Here is a 20,071-nt window from a genome sequence, read left to right as displayed (position 1 = left end):
GCATGTATTACTTGATTGATTCAAAGACATGTGAAAGTCCTTATTAATGAAAGAACGTATTTAAAGCATGCTGTGTTAAGATGACTTTTAGATGGCACTGGGTTCATGTGATTAATGAGAAGTCTGGCCTTTGACATTTGGTTTCTAATTCCTGGCTCTGCCACAGATATATTATGTGACTCTGGCCAAGTCACTTAACTTACTGAGCCTCCATTTCTTCATAAGGGTGTTGGGAAGTTTCACTAATGTAATGCTTGTAAAGTGCTTTTAAATGCTTGGATGGCAGTGACTAGAGAAGCTCAGAGTAGTAGCTGAAGAATACAGGAATACACTATAATGCAGGGAAGCCAAACTTCTAGTCCAGCAGCATCACTTATTTTTGAATGGGCCTATTATTTTACTTGCTTCCATGGTTGGCCTTGATTTTTAAGCCATTCCCAATAGGAGCAAGCGTTGACAAACAAGTCCATATTTTGATTTGAACAGTTCCATTGACACTTGCCAGGGGATAAGAAGCCATATAAACATGGGACAGGCCACACAAAACAGGCAATCTTGTGCCGCAGATACGGAGTAGTCCTCAGACTTTCCTATGTGGCTGGCAGTACAGAAGAAGAATGGGCTGAATTTAAAAACAAACAGCAAGCCATTTTCAGTGAGGGGAAAAAAGTGAACACTTGCCCTCATGAATTATATGTTCCCAAAGTTAACTAGCAACAAATCTTCAATTTGTGAAAATCCTAATATACCCCTGGTAAAATGCTGAGAAAAATCGCTTGCAAGTTTCCTGGTGAATCCAGTAATGTATAAATATATATTAAAAGTCCTTCTGCAATCCCACAAATTTTATCCTACAAACAATCCTTACTCAACTGAGTGCTGGAAAAAGCATTGCTTGTACGAGAGCCACTTGAAAAACTAATCAGTACTTAAGATCTAGTGTGAAATAGATGGAAAATGTTAGACCCTACAAACTAATTCCCCTATGGCTACAAAATACGTGAAGAATTTGCTAATTCTGTATTACTGTGCCTGCATGCAGGACTTGAAACATTTTGGGTTTTTCATTTCAGGTAATAAAAGTTCAGCCTGCTGCACTATGGGCTGTGATGAGCAGTTTCTAATTGCTTATTCCCTGGAGTGTTGTGTGCTTATTTACAGTTAAATACACTGAAATGAGTGTTTGGCATATACATTCTTTGAAAGGATGCCAGGCTTTGCAAGAAAAGAAAAAAGTCACTTGTGCAACCAGAGACTCAAGGAGGTTGTAAAACTTTCAGTGAACTAAGCTGTATGAAGTTGCAAGGCAGCACACTGCCGCAAGGTCAGAACCCCAGCATGCTGCAGCTGGCCAAGAATGGATCTTGCCCGTGAGCTTAACCAGATATGACGTGTGAGCGAGCAAGCAAGCAAAGTATCACAGTGTACAAAGCAAATAAAGTAAAAGCCTGAGGAGAGTCCAAATACTGTCCTGGCTGTCCCGTAGCACTAAGGTGATGCCTACACTACAGACTTCTGCTGGCATAGCTATATCATGTGTGATGAAAGGTGATCTCTGACTAAAATAGCTGTGGCAGCACAGCGCTTCTAGCGTAGATGCAGTTATCCTGGCAAAGCTGTGCTTTTACTGGTATAACTGTCTTTCATTTGAGGGTATGTGCTTATAAGCTAGAGCTCTGAGCATGTACAAGTGCCATACCAGAAGTGCTTTGCTGGTATAGCATACCAACACCCATCAAGAGCTCCTAATGTACACATGGCCTAAGGGTAGATGATAGAGTTACAGCATTGTTGATGTTGATTCTAAAAATCACAACGCACTAAGCTTTAATGCAGAGTCTCTGGTTAACATGTCATGTTTCACATAAGTGTTTTCTTACTAGTAGAATACACTTGATTGTCCAAACCCTAATTAACTGAAAGTCCTGGCCAACCAAAGGTTGCTCTCTGGAGGGGTTGTGCTTGGAAGCTTCACTCTTGTGCTATCTTAAATGACACTCTTGACTTCTGCAGGGCTGACACTAAGTTCCTGTAGAGTGGTTAAATTCCACAGGCCTGCAGTTCAGCTCCTGCCACGCTCCTCTCATCCTGCCAAACTTTAGTGCTCTGCCAGTCCAAAGCTTCCCAACACCTCCCTTTTGCTGAGCAGGCTGCCTGTAACGAACATCCCTGATTATCTGAATGCCTGATGACGCTAAGATATGGCATATTTCCACAAACCTCCTTAAAACAGGACATTTCATCCTGAAGCTCTACATTCAGTACCACTGAAATGCAGCCACTGCTGGGGTGGATAATGTGCCTGCAGTCCAAGAGGAAATTTGAAGCCTGAACATCTACACTGCTATTGTTAGCTCTGCAGCAGGGGAGATACCATGATCACGAAGGTGGTTTTCCCAGGGTGAGGCTCATCCATTGCACTGCGGGTGTGCTGACCCCTGCGATTTCCCCAAATGCGGGAAACTCGACTGCATAATTTGTGATAGTGGGGGACTGCGTTCACACTCTCCCCTGGAAAGAAAGAAAAAGAAAAAAAAAAAGCACAGGCCCTGCGACATGAGTCAGTCAACCCTGGCTCTGAGACTCTCTGCTGTGGGTAATTTTTTTGCTGTGTAGACGTAGCATTTGGTAGTGTTGGAATATGAATATTAGCTTAAGTGATTGCATGTAACAGGAGCTTAGTTAACCCAACTTAGAACTGAGATGTTTAAAAATGATTAAATATAGTGATGGAAATATGCCAAAGTTGAAGGAATGCACATTCAGGCTGTCTCAGTCTCCACACAAGTAAATATAATTCAGCTAACCCCAAGCATGGTTTATCATCACCACTCAATGCTCTGTTAAAGAATGAATTTGCAAAGGCTACAAAATACCATCACAGATGAAAGATGTGGGAAAAAGACAAGAGGTGTGAAAAGAAAGAAAAGAACAAAACAACTTGCAATTCAGTGTACTGGGCCATCCAGCATTTTCCAGATGCATTTAGGGACTCCTTGCACTCTAGAAGTCGCTTCCCTAGAATATAATATCCCTCCATACTGTGTCATTATCTAAAGACAACTATCTGATATACAGCTGTGCACTTTTTTAAAGGTCGTCTTCCTTTGTTTGGGAATAGCATTCCACTAATTCTCCAGCAAGTGTCTACACGAAGGAAATATATTAGACCATCAAAAGAAAAATCAGCAGGAGATAGCCAAAGAAAACACTTGCTTCTCAAGGTCATTGCAAACCATCAAAGACTTGGTGAATGTAAAATAAAATACCACAGATGAAGAAACCTGAAAACATTATTCCCAGAAATGCATGTGCTGAAAAATGAAATTCATGGTGCATGCAGTAGTCCTTGGGTCTTTGCTATTAATGCTGCAAAGCTAGCAGTTCAGGTCCTCGTGCTGGCTGCTTCTTGATCCCATTAGATCAGTTGGATTTAGGGATGGAACTGTAGTCAGTTCCATGGGGAAGAGAAAACTCGCTCTTCCAGTACACGAGATTCTACAAGGAGGTCCCATGTGGATTTTCCTCTTTCTGGTGGGTATAATCTAAACTCTCTTAATTAGAAGGAATTAATGTGCATATTGAATATTCCACTCCATCATACTTTGACAGCCTCAATGCGGCTGCCACCTCCAAAAAGGGGAAATGATTGCCTGTTTCAGAATATTTGATCACGCTTGTACGCCTGCCACTCTTAATATTTGTTGACTACCCAGACGAGCAGTGCTAAGATCAATTACAGCATCTGTGTGAATATTAACTGTGTTGCCTGAGTAAATTAATCTGTACACATCTTCATTCTTAGCCAGAAATCCTTCAAGAGCCTTTAAACTGCCTTATGGGTTTTTTTAATGAGTTTTATATAGTAAGGTTTAGAGAGAGAAGAAAAATCCACTGGTAATTTTATTGCCACCACAAGCAACTCTCTTATGCTGAAGAATTACAGGTTTTTATTGTCTGGGTATTTGCCAAACATGTAAATTAAAATAAAACAACCCCCCTCCCCCAAAACTTAAATGGAACTCTCATTCTAAAATGCAGCAAAATAGTTGCATGCATTTAAAACAAGCAATGAAAGTTCTACTTTTCTTATGTTCTGTCCGCAGAGCCACAATATTTGACAAATAACTTGCTTGTATTTGCTCTAATACAAGGGTGGCTAATATTGTGGCTAAATATCACCCTCTAGTGGCAACATCTGAAAATGTATTGAAGTAAATTGCATTTCAATCAAACTTTACTCAGGCAAGTAGTCCAACCTGAGTAATATTGCTTTAAAATTCTGGGCTGTGTGTGTGTGTGGACTACAACATCTTTTCTTCCTTGCCTGTGTCTCTTAACTTCTCTCTGCCTTAGCTGCTATTCATTTCTAAGAGTATTTACTTAACTCCATAAGGAGTTTTAAGTTACAGCTTGTATAAAAGATTCTATACAATCTCAGGGCTCAGCTCAGCCAGTGCTCATGCACATGCTTAGTGCAATTGAAGTCACGTGCATAAAGATACTCTCCTACATAAGGATTTATAGAATCAGGACATAAAATTGTATCGTTGAATTGTATATACAATGCAACTCCATCAGTCAGAAAAGTGATCTCTCTTCTTTACCACCTGCTCCCTTCTGAACTACAAATATTATGGAAATAAACAGTCACTTGATCTACCAGACATTCTGAGAAAAACTTTCCATAAAGGCATATTTACAAGTTACAAGCCACAGAAATTAAACAGACCTAGAATGGGCTAGTAGATTTATGAGTGATAATCCAGCACTGAGTCACATTCCCCCAATGGCCTTGAGCTAATCCCTTCTGTCTTTGGTTTTAAGCAGAGGTAATGGTTTGATTGAGAGAACAGATTCCTCCTTGCTTTCTAAATGTTGAGGCCAGAGAAGATAAAGCCCCCCACTTTGGGATAGACTGTCCTATTAATACTATTTACACCTTCACAGAGACTAACTCACCTTTGTCTTGATGGGCCTGAGGGAGCTCAGCTCTCCCTGCCCTCCTGCTTATTAACTGCCTGGTGATATAGAATGCAACAGGTGAGAGAATCTTCAGGTGGTGAAGCTTGAGAGTTTGGGGGGCACTGGTTCTTCCCACCAGTAGGCAAAAAGCAGCCCTGTGAGAACAATTCTTCCTGCTGGAAGCCCCTTATCTGCCTTCTTTCTACTACAGGAAGATGTGACCTTGCTGGTCCTGTTGCCTCCCCTCCTTCCAGGGGCCTGAGGGGAAAGGAGAAGCCTGCTGCTTCTCTCTCCTCCACAGGTGAAGGGAAACTTCTCCCTTAGCCAGAACCTAGAGGAAAGAGAATGTCCTTGTCAGCTCCCCCTCCCTGCCTTGAGCTCCATAGTCACTAGCCAGGGAAGAGCCCAAAGTCCCTTCCCTTGCACTGCTCCTCACTTCACACTCCCACATACCCGTTAATTTGGCTGGCTTTGGGCCTGCTGCCTAGGGACAGGGGCTCCCTACGGATACACTCTCTTCCCTGTGCCCTCCCCACCACATGCTGTCACTTCACCACATGGCCTCAATCCCAATAACAATCTAACACCAGCCAAACTGGTAAGCTCCTGCACCTTGTTTTGTTCATGTTAACATGCAAGCAAATGAGTTGCTTTTGAATGTACATACCCAGTTATGTACCTAATATGAAGACACCTGATTAGCATGTAGATTTTGGATATCTGTGTTTATAAGTGAGGTGTGCACAACTGTATGTATGTGACAGCATGTACCTAACTTAGAGATCTGACCTTAAAGCTCAGGAAATCATTTGCAAAGATACTATACATACAGCACAGCCCCAGTTTAAGAGAAAACAACCCCCCCTTCCTTATGTGTGAAAGACAATTCATGGCACACTGTGGCTCAGTGCTGTCTGCCGCCTGGAAAAAACAACTGCAAGGGAACATTAGTGATGATTCTGTCCAAAGAGCAACTGGATTAAACCATTCTATTTGCTCCAGTCAGGAATTCAGGCTAGCTTTCGCCCAGCATTATCAAGTATATAAAAGCCGCGACTTATCCCAGCTTTGTTTGCTGAGCAGTTATTCTTTTAAAGTGTTAATCTTTAGCACATTCAGTGTCACGTTAGTAAATCAGAGTACAATATTGTAACAGCCTGAGTCAATAGAGAACAGAACAACCTCTCTTTTTATTATAGAGGAGCAAATACTGTAACACTGCTATTCTGTAGAACTCTGGGGTGATGGGAGGCAAGGTTAGACCTTGACTTTGCGCAGTGTTCATCTTAGAAATGCTTGCTAAAGTAGTCCAGGTCCTCTCAAAAGAGAACTCACTTTTGAAAGGCAAATAATAAATAAATAAATAAATACCTGTGGCAGTGGATGGCTTTGTGCTTACTTCATGAAGGCTGCCAGGTTTCTGGGAAGGGGAAGGAAGTTTGTTGGAAAGAGATTCCCCCCCTCTCTCATTTAATCAGTTTTGAAAAGGAGCCCTTGAATGATTTGTTCAAACAAGTTTCAAGACATAGAGAGGAGAAAATTATATTTTGCTTTAAATTAACTTGGCCTGGTTTATTTCTAAGTAGAGAGGGTCATGTGTTTGTACAGGGAGATAAATTAGCTACCCTGTGCCTCCATTCCCATTTCCTGAAGAATATATTTGTACATTAAATTAAATGTCCCAGTCCTGTTTTGCATTAATCTCAGAAGTTTGTTTTCAGTTCTCCTTCCTTAAGGGCCACTGAAATCAATGGAAAGACGCCCATTGAGTTCAATGAACTTTGGATCAGTCTCTAAGAAAGAAACATCCCTTGTTGATTACAGTGTGGCTGGAGTTGGAATAAAGAGATAGGGATTTAGCTGTCATAAAACTACTCCGACCCCCTAATCCCCAGGGGGAGAAGGTCTGCAACTAAATGGGAAGGGCATGTGAGGACATCTCTCCAGGGAGTGCTGATGGAGAAGCTTCCATACAAATCTTGGACGTCAGACAACTGTAAATAAACAACTGAATTTCAGACAAAGCCTCTTTCCCCAGCCCCACGACATTATTTTACCTACCCCCTTCAACAGCCTCTCCCATTTATATGAATGGGAGAAACACTTCCTCCATCTTCACTGAAGCTAACTTCCTGTCTCCTCAGCATGAGTCTGTACTTTTAAACACTGGTGAGTTAGCGACACAGTCAAGGTTATTTTTTTAAAGCCGTTGCCATCCCTTTTGACAGACTGGCTCCAAACGGTAAAATATCACTTGGGATTTCTTCTAAGCAGCCAGCAAATAGTTTCTCCTCCAACACTGACCCCTGCTGGTGCAACACAAGACCTGGTGTCTCCTCTGGGGAGCAGCCCTCCTCCAGCCATCCCCATAGCTGTAATTATCTGAGCTCATTGTGGTTGGAAGCACAGATTTACCTTGTTTAGTGCAATGGATGTAGCCCTCCTGTGACAAAGGGGTCAGCTCCAGGCACTACACTAATTACCAGCGACCACCTGGTGTACTGGGGCTTTTCCCAAGTGTACACTAACCTTTAGTGTTGATTAGAGTAAGAAATGTCCTGTTCAGATCAGCATATGCATATCCACCTGGGACCCTTGGACTTCCCACTATCTTCCCAACATCACCCTAATCTTGCCATCTCATAGGAATCCATGGCTGGATCAAGGTCCAGTAGGGTGTGGCAGGGTTAGGGGGCTGGCTTGTCCCTCTTTCACCCCCACCTGCTGCTGCATGACCCAACTGTTAGACATTCCCTGAGGCATTTTACCAGCGTGGCAAAGTGGTAACATGCCGTACTCAGCTTCTGTAGTTTTTGCTGTTGAACAAACACGTGCACAAACAGATTAAGGTAGATCAAGAATGCTCTGTACTGTCCACATGATTGAGGATGGTCAAGAGCTTTCTTCATTGCTGGCCAGACTCATTCACGGCATGGGGAGCAGAAGGTACTCAGCTAGGAGAAGAGAAGGAAGGATGGTCCTGTGGGTGAAGCTCTGAACAGGGCCTCATTGTGATAAGCACTGTACAAACACACAGCAAATAAATACTTCCTGCCCCAAACCACTGACAATCTAAATTGCACCCCACCTCCCTGCCATGGTCTTTTCCCCGTTTTCTGCCCTTTTTTTCTATCATAAATTTAATACAAATTAAAAGAAAAAAGAGGGACTGAGAAAAGGGGAAAAGACCATGGGGTTAAACAAGCAAACCAAAAGGAGAGAGAAAAGGCAGCTTAATAGAGAAAGGTTGGAGAGGGGAAACGGCCTGCACACCTGAGCTAGGAGGGCAACAAAGGTCAGAGGAGCAGACAGGAGAGAATCTAGCAGTTCTTTTCATCAGCTCCTAGGAGGATATGTGAGGTTTCAAATGTGATTTCAAATGGAAAGATTTGGTCCCTTATCTCCAGCAAGAGCCAATTCAGGCAGCACAGGAAAAGCTGCAAATACAAACTCAAGTAGGGGAAAGAGGTGCAGCCTTTGAAACCCAGTACATCTTGTTGATTCCATTGGTAGCATTTCAAGCGCTTTTGTAACATGACACAAAAGCATTCGACTGTCTAGTCATTCCCTGTTCTCCCAAAAACTAGAAACAGAATCCAAACAGGCCTATTGGCCCCTGCCAGCTCAGGTTGGAAACTGCTCACCAGCCAATTTTAACAGTGAAGTGGCTGGCCAGAGCTGGCCTTACCATGAGGTGAACTGAGGCGGCTGCCTCAGGTACCAGACTGGGGGGGTTCACCACTAGGACCCAGAGTGTAGAAAATTGTGTCTGCTGCTGGTGCATATGTATTCTCTCTGCTCTAGGTGCACAGAGATGGTGGAGTGCTGTGCTGGAGGAAGCAGCACACAAGAGACATAACAGGCAGGTAGGAGAAAAGGAGAGAGGGAATAACAGAAAGCAGCAGGAGCTGCAGGGAGAGAGAGAAGAGGAGGAGCCTCTTATGTACCTCTCTAGCACCCCCAGGAGCCTGGTCTGATTAACACCAGCTTCTCAGGGAGCTTCCTGTTTCCTGCTGCTTCCCTGAACCCACTTGAGGAGAACAGGCAATCAACTGAAGTAGTAGGAGCCAGTTAGGCCCTTAAAACGCTGATATCTTCCCTCTCTCAGGCCCTGCTACCAGCCTGCTTATTTGTCCCCTTCAATTGAGTGTTGAGAGCCACTATAGCTGGCACAGAACAGCAATCATGAGTGAAAGAAGAAAATGCCCCTCTGGGGCAGCATTCAGAAAAAGCAAGCAAGCAAAGGAAACTCTTCTATCTAAGCAGGAAGGAGCTATCCTGAGATACATAGACACAAATGTTCCGGCCCCAGTGAGGATGTGAGTGGTGAGGAGAAGCCTGATCTTCCAGTTAGTTAGAGTGCAGGTGACCTGGCAGCTACTGCAGCATCCATATCTCCATCTCAAATGGATGTAACCATGCACATTCCCGAAGAAAAGTGTAGATCAGAGAAGAGTGTGACAGAGGCGCAAGAAACAGCTGCTGCTGAGTTTAGTTCTTTAAGTCTAGGTGATCCAGGACTGTGGACCCACTTGAGCAGAAGCCTGAGAGACTTCCTTGTATTGCATGGGCCACAGCAAGTGAAAAACTTCATGTTTCCCCAAAGACAATGAAAATAGAAGTTTCCATCCAACACATTACTGGCATGAAATTCCCAATGATGACAAAGTGGAGAGGCCATGGCTTATGTACTCAAAACCCCAGAATGCTGCATACTGTTTTTGTTGCAAACTCTTCCAGTCTAATGTTCCAGACACATTGGGTTCTACAGGAAAAAAGGACTGGAAAAATCTGGCTAGAAATCTGGCATGTCATGAGAAGGCAGCAAATCACCAGAGAGCATTCCATAGGTGGAAAGAGCTTGAGATGAGACTAAGGTTAAAGGCCACCATAGATGATCAGCATCAAGAGAAGATTGCATCAGAGTCTCTTTACTGGCAAAATGTTCCGAAAAGGCTCATTGCCATTGTGAGAATGCTTGTTACCCAAAACCTAGCACGGCGTGGCACTTCAGATCCTCTGTATGTGCCAAACAACGGAAACTTCCTTAAAACTGTGGAGCTGATGGCTGAGTTTGATGCTGTACTCCAGGATCATCTAAGAAGAGTCACCACCGAAGAAATGTACACACTGCTACCTTGGAAAAACCATTCAAAATGAGATCATACAGTTACTGGCAACAAAAATCAAACAGAAGATTGTGGCAGATGTGAAGTTAGCAAGATATTACTCTTATTCTGGACTGCACACCTGACATCAGCCATACTGAATAAATGACTTTAATGGTGCATTTTGTAACAACAACAGAACTTAGTGAAAATATCCCTGCAATGGTGACTGTCAGAGAGCATTTTCTAGAATTTATTGACATTGATGATAGTACAGGAGCTGGTATGACAAATATGCTTCTTAAAAAGGCTGGAAGATATGGGAATTGCAATAGCTGACCTGAGAGGTTAGGGCTACGATAATTGTGCCAACATGAGAGGAAAGAACAGAGGAGTGCAGACACAGATCCGAGAGTTAAACCCTCAAACTTTTTTTGTCCCATGCAGTTCTCATTCATTGAACTTGGTGGTCAGTGATGCAGCATCAGCTTCTAGGGAGGCTGCTGATTTTTTTTAATGTAATGCAAAGAATCTATGTATTTTTCTCTGCATCAACTCATCAATGGCAAATTTTGAAGCAACATCTGGGAACATGCTCTCTGACGCTGAAACCACTGAGTGCCACATGATGGGGAAGTCGAGTGGAGGCGATAAAGCCTATCAAATACCAAACTGGGAAGATCGATGATGCCATAGTTGCCATTATGGAAGATAATGCTATGACAGGAACTGTTTGTGGGAGAACAGTGGCAGAGGGAAATGAAATCACCAGAAACATACATAACTTCAAATTTCTGTGTGGCTTCATGTTGTGGCATAACATACTGTTTGAAATAAATGTTGTAAGCAAGAGACTTCAAGGTGTTGACTTTGATATATCTGGAGCAATGGAACAACTGGACAAAGCAAAGTCATACCTACAGTCTTACCGGTCAGATGAGAGATTTCAAAACATTCTGAAGAGTGCACAGAAGTTGGCAGAGGAACTTCACACTGAAGCTATTTTCCCACCCATTCAAGAATACAAGAGTCACCAAAGAAGAAGACATTTTTGATTACGAGACACAGGATAAGAGACCCCAAACAATAATTCAAAGTTGAATTCTTTAACCAGGTGCTAGATTGTTCAATATAGTTAGTTGAAAGAACGTTTCATGCAGCTCAAGGAACACAGCAGTGTATTTGGGATGTTGTTTGATATTCCAAAACTCCTCACTATACCCGAAGAAGACCTACACCAGTAATGCAGGCCATTAGAGACAGTGTTGAGACATGATGACATGCGGGATATTGATGCGAGTGATTTAGGTGATGAACTGAAAGCCCTTTCAAGATACATTTCAGCAGGATCAACTCCAAGGCTGTTCTGGAATAATATGACCACCCTCCAGATAAGATGACCACCCTCCAAATGCTTCTGTTGCTCTGCGCATACTTCTAACACTTCCTGGAACAGTTGCAAGTGGAGAACGCAACTTCTCCAAGCTGAAGTGAATAAAAACACATCTACGCATCACAATAACACAGGAGAGGCTGGTCAGCCTTGCAACCATCTCAACAGAAACTTTAACAACCTGTGAACCCCTCACTAAAATGTCAAGTCTCACGAACTCCCGCCTAAGAATTAATATTTTCAGAGATTTTCTCCTTTACCCGAGTATAAACTATAAAAGCAGTGATCTTGGAAATATGAAATTTGTTTTTATGACATGCTTATAACACACTATTTCTTATTATTTATCATTACAGTATTTTTATTATATTATGAAAACAGCAACAGTCTTCCAAGATCTCTCTTTTGTAGCTTGTATCTCTTTGAATAAGCCTGTTATAAGACAAGGCTCCCATTTTTCATCAAGGAATATCAGATGTGAAACAGTATGAAGGTATTTAAGAAGCCAACTCAAAGAGTTCCTCCTACACAAGCATTCAGGTCTTGAGCAGTCCAGGCAAACAACACAAGTTACAACAAAGCTTAAACTTGTTCTTCATAATAATTTTAAAAACAATACTAGCTGCCTATTTAATTTAAAAAACAGCAAAAAATATCCACCTCCCTTTCCATTTCTTATGAGGAGTCTTCAAGTTTAAATTTCCTCAATGTGATAGATATGCTTGCTTTGATCTGCTTAGCTCTTGGAAGTCCAGGGGCTCTGGGCTGCTGGCCCCGTGCTGCCTGGGGTCCCTAGGGACAGCTCTGTCCACCATTAGGGAATTTTTCCCCAAGAACCCCCTGTAACATTTCACGAACCCCAGTTTGGGAACCACTGCAATAGAGCATGATCCAGCCCAGACTGTGGACCTTCAGGAAGCAGTTCAAATCTTTGCAACCAAGGAGGCACGGAAAGCACCACTTTGATTATTCAAAAGGATAAAAATGCCGGTGTTTACTATGCAGACAAGAAAAGTTACATTTTCTGTTCAGGCGTTTGAAAGTTAAGTGTTACTTAAAATTTTTGAACAAGGCATTTTAAGTTGTTAGTTCTTGTTTATTGGGGGTAGGTAGCAGAGCAGTACCATGAGAGGAGTAGAACAGGAAGAAGGCAGAATTGAGACCTTTCAAAGTTTTGGCCCAAGCGAGGAGGAAAGGGGGAGTCATTTGAGCTCTCCACCTCAGGTGCCAAAATGTTGTGGGCCAGCCCTGTGGCTGGCTGATGCCTGCGAGCACTAAAGCAGGGTACTGGCTGCAGCAAATGGTGACAAAACCTCCACATCGCTATTTTTTTCTCATTGCTGGCATCTGGATTAAGGTAGGTTGCCCAGATTATTCACTGTCAGCCTACTTGTGTTGGCAATCGTGGGCGCGTACTTGCCTCTTCATTTCAAAGTACAACATTGGAAAGGCAGAGGACTATTCCATGCTGTTGATTCTAATGGGTTCTATTCTCTACATAATACCCAGTATGCAGCCTGATTACTTGGCTGATAAGAGTAAACATGAGAGAGCCCTGCTTGGCCATATCTCCGGCACTTAAAGACTTATATACTGCTTTAATTACAGCTCATGAATTGTATTAGCAATGTGTCCAGGAAAATCTGCTAACACTGTATGCAGAGCTGCTTTATTTTGTCACCAAGTTATTGGCAGACTGGTAAGCTTGCTTGTTTAGCCTAGCAAAAAGAAGGCTGAGATGGGATATTATTGATCTCTGTAGCTACATTAGAGGGAGAAGCTAAATACTAGGGAGGGTGAAGAGCTATTTAAGATAGACGACAATGCTGGCACACAAAAAACCAAATGGATGTAAACTGGCCATGAAGAAATTCAGACTGGAAATTGGAAGAAGGGCTCTAATGATCAGAGGAGTGAAATTCTGGAACCGTCTCCAGTAGTTGTGGGGGCAAACAACTTACTTAGTTTTAAGAGAGAGATGGCAGTTTTATGAGAGCAGCTGTATGTCAGGGTTGCTTGTGGTGGTGGAGGGCAGGGCTCAGTAGCCCTAAGGCCTATGTGGTTTACATCTTATGTTCCTAAAGCTCATGCTTTAGGATTTCAGCTGCCCATCAGCAGGGGTCAGGGAGGAACCCATTCCACCCCTCCCCCCATGTATTCTGGAAGGATTTTTTATATTCTTCCGAAGCATCGGGGATGGCTACAGCTGGAAATAGGATATTGGATGTGGAGGTGCTCTGAGGTGGCACTGAGCAGTCTCCCTCAGGTGCTTGCCTGGCTGGTTCTTGTTCACATACAGAGTCTAACTGATCGCCATATATGGGGGTTGGGAAGGCATTTCCCCCCAGCTCCATTTGGCAGCGACCTTTGGGTCGTTGGGTGTTTTTTTGGCCTTCCTCTGCAGTGAGAGGGTATGCTCACTTGCCAGGATTATCTGTGTATATCTCACTTAATCATTTCCCTGCTGTTGCAGGGACCTCGATCCCTCCTACTTTCTCCAGCCCCATGACACATCATAGTCTAGCCTCCTGAGCGGCTGTAATACTTTAGTCTAATTTCCATTGTTGGGCTTAGCGTGCGGGTGCTGGGTGATGATGTATGGTTGGACTAGATGACCTGCTCAGTCCTTCTGGCCTTAAACTCCAAATTGGTACTGTTTAGAAGAATAACAATTTTTAATGTCTACTGGGGTGAAAATCCACATAGTGCAGAGGGCCTATGTTGGGGTTGTATTTGGGGGTCTGGGGCTAGGTTGCATGTGGAGGAGCAAATGATCCCCCAGATATCTGTGCCATCCATATACAGTGAAAGGTGATGGACTGGGGCAGAGGCTACAGGATCCATTGTTCTAAGGATTGGGGAAGAGAGGAGGTAGCGGCCATGCTATTCCACTGAAGTAACAGTTCTGCAGCCTGGCCCAAGTCAGGGGTGGATTTCTGCTCCCCAAACACTCTGCACTTCACCTCATAAAGCCCAGTGACTCGGACTTTGAGCGAATTTTCCCCAGCACAATATGCTAGAGGCTCGTTTTGCCTGTGACAGGAATGGCTCTAATCAGTACTGATTTACATTTTAAAACAGCAGTTGCCAGATGGCCGCACTTATGTTTTCTTATCCCAGGATGTCCCCTGTTGTTCTCACCATGTTATTTACTTGTACTAATTGTCAGGTGTCTGTTACATCTGTATACTTGTGCATGGCTGAAGCTTGGTTTCCAAATGCACCATACCTTTACAATTCCAGCTAACTGTGACTTAGTTTGTGTTAGTTAGTGTCCTTCAGCTAGCACTCAGAACTGAACCCCAATGGTTTTAGGCCTGAGACAGAGCCAAAATCCAAGGCTTGTTTGGCAAAGATGGCAAAATCTGTGAAACTGGACAATTATGACATTTATGCTCTTCTAGGTCAAAACTGCATAATACTACAGTTCATTTGAAATTAAACCAAGCACTTAGCAGCCCTAGTTCGGCCTTGAACCACAACTGAATCCTGGCCTAAACCCATTTCCAACCCTACTGACGTTCAAGTTGAATGCCACACCCCTAAACCAAATTAAATTTTTTATTAAAGTTAATGTTAAAAAAAATGATGTAATACACAAGTTGAGAGAAGAGTGTCTGTACATCTGGCTATAGTGCTTAGATTATCCACAAATACAGAGTTTGTTTTAAAAAGTCAGATGATACATAGAGTACGTAATCAGCAATAACCCAAATTTAGGTGAATACACTAACCCTAAACCAAAGCCTAACCAGAACCTTGCACTCCCCGTTCAACTCTCAATGGAACCACAAGCTCTGTCTGGCTCCAAACCCTCCTAAGCTCTTTGTTTCTAGTCTCTTCTATTCCCCTCAGCTCTATTGCAAATTTCCCTTTTTTTTCCTTTGTAATTTAATTAAAGCTCTCACACCCAGCTCTTCTTAGGTGAAAGAGCTACATCCTTACTTCAGGAGGCCCTTTGAGAACAAACACTAACATACACTTCACTACAACGAGCAAAGGAAGTGTCCTCTTAAGCGGTATCTTTACGGATGCTCAATAACCCCTCCGCACCATGCTGAATAAAACCAGGATTTTGCTTTTAACGATGTATTCCACTTTGTGGCAATGGACACTAAAATTAATACCTGTGTGCCTAAAGCTGCATTTATCCCACCAGGGTTTATTTAATTCATTTGCAAAGAGCATAAAAAGAAAAAGAAAAAAAAGTAACGCCTTAAGCTAGGATGATATTCAAATACGTACCCTACTCTTTTCACCTTCCTATTCATTCTTCCCTCTCTTTCACACACACACACACTGAGCAGCCCATTAGACTGAATTGGTTCCTTTGGGGAACATTCTGTTCCCTCTCTATGTCCTCACTCCACTACAGTGCTGCAGGGTAGTGCTAGGCAAACACAGCTAAACCATACTGCAAATACTCTTGCTGATAAAGAATGAATTGGCTATAGCTGGGAGCCTTTTGGTTTTGCTGTCTGTGATGATTTTATTGAGTAGGTTTTATTTGCAGGAATATTAGCAAAAACTGCAAATATTGGCGAATTCTAACGGAAACCAAATGTTCATTATTTCAACAATGAACATATTTGAGAAAACAGTTTCTCACTGACAACTTGCGTCAGAAAGAGGCTATATTCATTAGATAATTTATTCATGCTGCGTATAAGTGTTTACATAATAAAGAGGTTTAAAAAATAAGGGATTCCTTCCATTGAGTTTTATAGTAAGCAAGGAGTGATTGACTGATTTCCACCCATTTTCCCTTTACCTGTAACAAACCAAAATCATGGCAAAGGTGGGTTCCCCTTGCCCCATCCCACATAAAACATATTATTTAATCAGCACACACCTTCCTAGACAGTTGTGTGGAACAACCAGAGACAATAATAAAGCCAAATGAAAAATTCATAAAGTAAGTTTATGAAAAAACTTTTAAGTAGCCTAATTTATTCTGTGTTTGAGACAACTGCATTTCCCTTAAAAAAACAGGTAATAAGAAAGATAGTGAGATGCTGAACTGCACTGCTGGCTAGTTTCATTGCAACAAAGAATCATCTTTGAACTCTCTCGCATGAGTGTCAGAGAGGCAGAAAATCAATTACATTTGGAAAGAATGGGACTCAGAGTTGCAGAGTTCCTGCTGTTGTCAGTAAGAAACGATTAACACATATTATACTAGGACATTTGGAGAGATTCCCATCAGAAACATTCAAGGCAAATAAAAGAAACCTTTAACATTTTATTGCTGAACAGCAGAAAATACAGCTTTGCTTATACCATACAGTCAGAACTGACATAAACTCATGTGTGTGTATAAACTCTGGGGAATGTTTTCAATACAAAACAGGCCATTCTGGAAAAAATCTTCAAGCATATGGTGTTGCAGGAAGGGTCGGATACTGCTCCCATGGGTGTAAATGGTGCAACTTCCATGTGCTTTGAGTAGGACTGGACTGAATCTTTGAGGTCTTCTATTAAATAAAGGCTCATCCACACTAGAAGGGCTACAGCGGCACAGCTGTATTTACCATGAGAGGCGGTAGCTATGTCTGTGGGAGAACTTCTCCCATCAACATAGAGCTGTCCACACCAGCACTTAGGGTTGGTGTAACTTACGTCACTCGGGGGTTGAGGAGGTGGCTTATTCACACCCCTAAGCGACATAAGTTATACCAACATATCCTGTAGTATAGACAGGCCCTATGATTCACCTATGTAGAGGACTCACAAGCAGCTCTCTCCACCGGAGTGAATTTCATCCCCATTGAGCATACCTTGCCTTTTACTTCTGTAATAAAGAAGATCACTGTGGTATTTTTAACGCATACCTTTTACTATACTGCAGCAGGTTTCATGATCACTATGTGTTTTCAATTTCTCCTAACATCCGTATTATACTTAATTAATTATACAGAGCCTTAGGTGTGAATTACACTTGAATGTATTCTCTATCATCCAAATACTATGTCAATGCCATTCTCTTCAAAGAAGAATGCTTAAAAACAGTCTCTCACTTAGCGATTTTTGTTTTGTTTCTTTGCTGGGAAATGATTTGTTTTGTAAGTGAAAGAATTCACAGCTCTGTGGATAAGGATTCAGAACGTCGCTCTCCGGAGTGCTTTCCATCTTCAGGTGGTTTGGACATGCGCTGCATAAAAGAGGAAGAGAATGCCATATGTTAAAAGGCAGTTTTGCTTGGACCCCATTGTATGCATATACAGTAACTAGCTTGTGTCTTTAATCTGGTTTTCAGCATCGCCCGCTTCAGCAGTGGCACATTACATTCAAGTCAGAAGAAAAATCACGGGCCAAATCCTGAAGGTTTTTCTTTTTAATAAGGCTCCCGTAGTGCAAAGCCTTAAGCACATGCGTAACTTTACTCATGTGAGTGATCCCCTTGACAAGACTTTACAGACATGAGTAAGTCATTGTAGGATGGAGCTCTAAACTTTTATTAAGTCCTGACTGGGCTTGTAAACAGGGTTGGTTTGTTTGTTCTTTTCACTTTGGGTGAGACCACAATGTAAAGCTGATTCACGTGTACAGTACTCTGCCTTTTGTGAGGCAAATTTAATATATACTCAACCCCAGAGGCTTCAAATTAAGTTATTTCAATCTTGCTCCTATTAGGAAGAAATAAGCTAGAAAACATTTAAACACGGGTTTGTCCAATGCTGTATTACTCTCCCAGAAAACAGCAAGCTATGGCTTTTTAAAGCACAATAGGAACAAAAGGATGGAAATGAAATCAGTACAACAAACACACTCTTTGTAAAGTATCAGCAGAGAGCTGATGGGTGTAAAATATTATAGATGTCACAGAATGCTAGATGTCACATTATGCTTCTGGCACCTCTATCAAATACAACCTTCTGACATCTGTAAGACTCCTTTACAGGGCACATGCATTTTCAAGGCAAATTTTGAAACTTCTGATCTTAGTGTCTGCACTGAATATAAAATATTTGTTGTTAATTGACATTGGGCCAAATTCTGTGGGTTTTTTTTTTAATTGTTCAAAACTCTCCTAAATCAATAGGGGTTTGAGCACAATGCTTCAGGGAGCTCGGCTGATTTTAGTGTGAGACAAATTCTACCTTCAGATGGGCACGTATCTGAGGTCAGATTTTGACCCATCCTGTGTATGCTAACATACTTTGCACTACAGGCTATTAGCAACGATTGTGATGCTAAGAGCCAGCTGCCCAATTTAAGTTTAAAAATGCAACAGATAATTGTTTTGCCATGAGGATGTTGTGTAAATCAGACTAGAAAAAAGCTGTAGATCAAATGAGACCTCTTGTGGTATGGCTAGAGCACTGCGCCTCTCAATAAACTGTATCTAGGTATGGAAAATGCAGAAAAATATGCTTTCTTTGGTACCTACAGGGAAACGTTCACTCTCCTTTTAGCATGGAAAATGTACGGATGTCAGAAATTTAAGTAAGAGAAAATAAAACTTTGGGTAAGTTTCTGTTCCACAGAGGCCTCTTGCTTTTAAAACCCTTTGTTACATTTTACTTTCACACTTGAAGTTTATTTGGCCTTTTTTTTTTTATGCCAATGCATTTTTTTTTTTAAGGAAAGTGATCCGTCCTCCTTTTTGTACACATACATACACAACACTTACCTTTGTTTTAAAGAACTGGTTCACTCTCTTTTTTTTCAGGGTCTTCTTATCTCCCTCTGAGGTAGAGGGAAAAATTTGCTGGCTTAGCCTTTGTGATGCATTTGTTTCATCAGGAGCCGGGGTACAGACTACTGACAGAGTTAACCCTTGAAAGAGAAACAAATGATTGGTTGTTAAGAAAGAGAGTTCTACGAAGTGTGACACAAGGCAGCGCTTACAATAATGAATTCTTCCAATTCCAAAGGAAAAGCAAGATGTTTTAGTCTAATCATAACTATTGAAATGCAGCATAGGGGGAAACTAGCTTACCTGGGGCTGGGTTTGGTTACAGTTACATTTAAACTGTATATAGAACAGTCACTGGGCCTGAATCTGCTTTTACTAACACTGGTTCTATATTGATTTTTGTAACTCCATTGCTTGCAGCTGAGTCCTGCCTGATTTTCCCTGGTACAAATGGAAGAAGAATGAGAGTGGCTATTCTAAGATACTTACCCAGGGAGAAGGCAAGTTCCTCCTGTGGGTGCATTTTAAATAGGCAGTCAGGATTACTGGGAAAAGGCTACTTTTTATTTAAGGAAAATATTGCATCTATAAATATCCCAAGGTCTGCTCATGGGCTAAATAAACTAACACATCTGAATTCACCATACCCAAAGTCTCAACCTCTTCAAGCAAAGAGATGAGGGGGCAGAATGTACAATGTAAACTGCTGAGTAAGAAGAGATTGTTTACACTAATCTTTACTCCAGAGAAACTTCCCACTATTGCTACCACTGGTTGAGCTCCACCGGCAGTTGCAGCAATGGGAGAGCTAGTCTGTTCTACCACTGTGTTATTTAGATTAGTCCTGTACAGGATTTGAAAATGGGAGTAGAAATGCCAGCATTAAGAAGAAACTGTTTTTGAAAAACAAAAACCTGCTTTTAGTTTTGGCCTTGTTGAAAAAATGTTTGCAGAAAATTTGGAAGG

General features: G+C 42.0%; 1 protein-coding gene and 1 non-coding gene across 6 annotated transcripts in view; one reads left to right on the top strand and one right to left on the bottom strand.

The window, feature by feature from the left end:
• Positions 1 to 2,350: 2,350 nt before the first annotated feature.
• On the top strand, positions 2,351 to 2,514 carry LOC120371197. The gene has a single exon (XR_005584196.1). It is a non-coding gene; the product is annotated as a U1 spliceosomal RNA (small nuclear RNA).
• Positions 2,515 to 15,361: 12,847 nt separating this feature from the next.
• DOCK2 (dedicator of cytokinesis 2) overlaps positions 15,362 to 20,071 on the bottom strand; it is a 509,152-nt gene continuing 504,442 nt past the window's right edge. For all 5 annotated transcript variants that reach the window (XM_039483819.1, XM_039483820.1, XM_039483823.1 and 2 more), the window contains 2 exons: positions 19,100 to 19,245; positions 15,362 to 17,617 (listed from right to left, as the gene is read on the bottom strand). In XM_039483819.1, the coding sequence (XP_039339753.1) occupies positions 17,543 to 17,617; positions 19,100 to 19,245 (221 nt within the window). In that variant the 3' untranslated portion in view covers positions 15,362 to 17,542. The remainder of the gene's footprint in view (positions 17,618 to 19,099; positions 19,246 to 20,071) is intronic.

This window comes from Mauremys reevesii, linkage group 8 (assembly GCF_016161935.1).
Source record: "Mauremys reevesii isolate NIE-2019 linkage group 8, ASM1616193v1, whole genome shotgun sequence".
NCBI lineage: Eukaryota > Metazoa > Chordata > Testudines > Geoemydidae > Mauremys > Mauremys reevesii.
Note: the sequence above shows the minus strand (reverse complement) of the source record. Positions and strands in the feature narration are given on the sequence as shown.